The sequence below is a fragment of the Mustela erminea genome, chromosome X (genome assembly GCF_009829155.1).
Source record: "Mustela erminea isolate mMusErm1 chromosome X, mMusErm1.Pri, whole genome shotgun sequence".
In the NCBI taxonomy this organism is placed as follows: domain Eukaryota; kingdom Metazoa; phylum Chordata; class Mammalia; order Carnivora; family Mustelidae; genus Mustela; species Mustela erminea.
The window spans coordinates 70,087,789-70,092,163 of NC_045635.1; the positions used below are offsets into that span (position 1 = coordinate 70,087,789).

Here is a 4,375-nt window from a genome sequence, read left to right on the forward strand (position 1 = left end):
TTTACTTTTATCACATTAGATTTTCCCAGAATCTTCCAGTTGTTCATGCTTTAAATAAAAATTTTCAAAAGCTGGACATCTTTTTCTTAGATGCTTTCTGAACTTGGTATTGAATTTCTCATAAATGATAAAATGAAATAAAACAAGTCAAAATAGTTCTTATTGGAATCATGGACTTCAGTCTTACAGATTTAGGGTTCTATCCAAAAGGGGTTCCTTTGCTCAAACTTTGTAGCAAGATTTTGGTTTGCAGTGCCCTGCACACAACTAAGCCAGAACGCTAAACGAATTTGATAAAAATCCCAATCCACTGACATTTAGATGACATTTAAACTGGTTATATTGTTTTCTTAATATATTTTTTTTTCTTTCTCTATTTCGGTTAATCTAAATAATACAAAAGGAATTCTAAAACCATTTTGCTACTTCACCCCTTATCCACCCCCCCCCACCAAGCAAGCGCGCACACACACACACTTCCCTCTTATACTTCACCCTCCACTACAAACGTCCATGAAGTCTGGGTGAGGTGGGGAGGGGGGAGGGAGGAAGGGTTAACCAAATGAACTGCCGTCACTCAGCCCAAAGCAGCCAATGGAGCCAAAAGATTGATTTACTTCCTGCTCTGGTCTCACTGAAACTCCAGTGCTTAGCTAGCCTAATTTGGAAAGTTAGACCGGCCTCCCGTGCCGCCATTGGCCGAGCCCGTGGCTAGCCAGGCCGAGACATGTTGCAATTGGCCACAGTGCGTGCCGGTAACTCGCTCTCGCGGCTTTAGCTCCCCCGCACCATAGATGTCAAAGGCTGAAGCTGCTCCCTTTGCCACATTATAACTAGTAGGGGATCCTCATCGACCATGGCCACAGCTGCCTCGAATCCCTACAGCATTCTCAGTTCTAGCTCCCTAGTCCATGCGGACTCTTCGGGCATGCAGCAGGGGAGTCCTTTCAGAAACCCTCAGAAACTTCTCCAAAGTGATTACTTGCAGGGAGTTCCTAGCAATGGGCATCCTCTCGGGCATCACTGGGTGACCAGTCTGGGCGATGGAGGCCCATGGTCTTCCACACTGGCCACCAACCCCCTGGACCAGCAGGACGTGAAGCCCGGGCGCGAAGACCTACAGCTGGGTGCGATCATCCATCACCGCTCACCGCATGTCGCCCACCACTCTCCGCACACTAACCATCCGAATGCCTGGGGAGCTAGCCCGGCTCCGAACCCGTCCATCACATCCAGCGGCCAACCCCTTAACGTGTACTCGCAGCCTGGCTTCACAGTGAGCGGCATGCTGGAACACGGAGGGCTCACCCCACCGCCAGCCTCTGCCTCTGCACAGAGCCTACACCCCGTGCTCCGGGATCCCCCAGACCACAGCGACCTAGGCGCGCACCACTGCCAGGACCACTCGGACGAGGAGACACCAACCTCGGATGAGTTGGAACAGTTCGCCAAACAGTTCAAACAAAGAAGAATCAAGTTGGGCTTCACCCAGGCCGACGTGGGGTTGGCGCTGGGCACACTGTACGGCAACGTGTTCTCACAGACCACTATCTGCAGGTTCGAGGCCTTGCAGCTGAGCTTCAAGAACATGTGCAAGCTGAAGCCACTGCTGAACAAGTGGCTGGAGGAGGCTGATTCGTCCACAGGGAGCCCGACCAGCATTGACAAAATCGCCGCTCAGGGCCGTAAGCGCAAGAAGCGAACCTCCATCGAGGTGAGTGTCAAGGGCGTCCTGGAAACGCATTTCCTCAAGTGTCCCAAGCCTGCCGCGCAGGAGATTTCCTCGCTGGCAGACAGCCTCCAGTTGGAGAAAGAAGTGGTGCGTGTCTGGTTCTGTAATCGAAGACAGAAAGAGAAAAGAATGACTCCACCAGGGGATCAGCAGCCACATGAGGTTTACTCGCACACCGTGAAAACAGACACGTCCTGCCACGATCTCTGACTGCAGGAAGCAAGAAAGCGGCCCGCCGCGCTGGGAGCAGCGTGGAATTCTCTTTCTCTCCCACTCTCTTCATTTCACTTCAGCTTTATTATTGCTATCTAGAGACATAGCAATATCTAAATATCTAGATAGGGCTCTTCTCTCGCTCTCTCTCCCCCTCCCTCCCCATATTTTTTTTTTCTCTCTTTCTTTTTTTTCTTTCATTCCCCCCCCCCAAAAAATAGGGGATTCTAACTTATATTTTAAAAGGAAACACACTCACAAACGCCTTCAGGCTTCTCAAGGCTGATACACAGTTGCATTAAGCCGTCCAGGCAGGGAACTCATTATAGTGGGCCGCCTCCCGCCAGGGAAATGTTTGCTCCAACCTTTTCTGCAGATCAATACATATTGTTTACTCGAGTAAGGTCTGTTGGGTTGCTCCTCTCTTCGAAGAACAAGCAGTGGGGTAACTTGGGGGTGGGGTAAAATGGGGGAGGGGGGAGGGAAGACAGATGTGTGCCTCTGAATAACCTTTCAGCGCCTTGGTTATAGCAGCTGTATTTCAGGTGAAATCTGTTTTACAATAGACTAGTTTTGCATTTTTTAAAACTTCTATAGCGTTTCTAAATGTCTGCGGTGTTACTACAAGCTGTACACAATATTTGTGAGATAATTTGTATCTAATCAGCCACTCCACGTTATTATTGCTACTATGATTATTCCTTCATTGAGCTGGCGGTTTTCTAATTCCTTAAAAAAGGGAAGATCGTAGGAGGAGTAGGGGAAGAGATGCCTACCCACCCACCCACCCCCTACACTAAATCTGTATGGAGAAGTACAATGGATAGAATTGTTCATGATGATAGTGGAGATATATATCTATATATCTATAGATATATAGATATAATTTTTTCAGAGGGCAGAGTGTCTAGGGTAGGCAGAATAGGCAAGCCGACTGGGTTTGCAAAGTACTGTGAAGTAGGAGAGGAGATTTTGAAGCTTTCTGCCCTCCCTCCCTCAATCTGTGGAGTCCTCCCAGGCTTCTACAGAGCAGATCTGGGTGCCTGAAAAGGATTTGCGGGCGGCGCCCGACAAAAGAGGTCGGCCTGAGCAGCAAGAGGGCTCTGCACCTACGGAGGTCGGGAATGTTTGCACTCAGAGCTCCCCACGGGTCCCGTGCCTCACCAGGACCTCCAGCGCGACCCCACCTCCTTCTTCCTAAGCGAAGGACTTTGCCTTCACATACCATTGCTTTCCCTGGAGACGACGACCCTGAGATGCTGGCGACAGACTGAGTCAGTGCCTCCCAGTTCCGTTCAGCTCCAGTTCACCGCCAGCTCCCTGAGTGAGAAACCGTCGGGGAGGGGTGGCGAGTGGGGTGGTAAACAGGTGCTCTCTGCTCCGTGCAGAATGACGATGAAATGGTTGGCAAAGGTCACAAGGATTTTGCTCTAGCTTCGTTACCACCTCTTCTCCCCTATATACATATCGCTGTCTCTCAGTGGGCTCGCGGGAAGCAGTCTCCACGCCTCTGACAAGCACAGCTGTTAGAAGCCCACAGCGAAGATTAAGCTAGGTAGCCAGAGCCCCGGAGTCTGGGTTTCTGGGTGTTCTTGTTTTTTATTTTGATTTCTAATCTCGTTCCTGTGTGTATGCGTGTGTGCGTGAGCGCGAGTGCAAACGTGTGTGTGTGTAGATAGCTGTGTGTATCGTATTACTATTTACAAAAAAAAAAAAATACATAAAATCTCGCTAGGCTGTGTAGAGATCCAAAAAAATATGCAGTTGCTGTGGCTTTATTGCTCGCTCTCAAGTCTACACGCCAAGTCCACAGGAGCACCTCATTCTCAATGAGCACACATGTGCAGGGCAGGCCAAGCACCCAACACCCAGACGCAGCCCGCCAGACATGGCTGGGGGCTTCGCATGCCTGGGTCGGCTGCCTGAGGCGACCTTCAGGTGCAGCTTCAGTAGACAAAGCTTCAAACTACCTAAGGACCAAAATGCTTAGGGGCCCTTGTGTTAGATACGCTAGTATGGGCTGCCAGGCTTCTGGTCCACCACACTGTGTCTCCCCCAGCTGCAGGTTGAAGGACATGTTAATTCAAATCCTGGACCCTTTTTCTTTTTTATCAGAAGTCTGCATTCTTTTGGTAGTTGGATTTTAGTTCTGGAAATTCTTTGTTTGTTTTGTCTTTCCACACTGAGTTTGTGTTTTATGACTGTTAGGGTTTTTTTGTTTGTTTGGTTTGATTTTTCCCCTTTTGTAGTTAAGTACTGTGGTTCAAACCTGAGTTAACCCAAATATTTCTGCCGACTTTATAATTGTACAGTTTTGTATATTAAACGTTTTTGAAGTTATTAATTTAAAGAAAAATCATTTAGTTTATTCATTTAGTAACTGATGTATAATAAACACTATTTTCATTAAGAGTTGCTTTTTCAACTATT

At 48.4% G+C, this 4,375-nt stretch overlaps 1 protein-coding gene across 2 annotated transcripts; it reads left to right on the plus strand.

Moving 5' to 3' along the window:
- Positions 1-759: 759 nt before the first annotated feature.
- On the plus strand, positions 760-3,606 carry POU3F4 (POU class 3 homeobox 4). 2 transcript variants are annotated; one of them, XM_032331616.1, is made up of 2 exons: positions 760-1,714; positions 2,955-3,606. In XM_032331616.1, exons 1-2 carry the CDS (start codon positions 857-859, stop codon positions 3,144-3,146), a joined length of 1,050 nt encoding a protein of 349 aa, XP_032187507.1. In that variant the 5' UTR covers positions 760-856; the 3' UTR covers positions 3,147-3,606. The 2 variants fall into 2 exon arrangements, with proteins under 2 accessions (XP_032187507.1, XP_032187506.1); XM_032331615.1 differs by having other exon boundaries at positions 760-3,041.
- Positions 3,607-4,375: the final 769 nt, after the last annotated feature.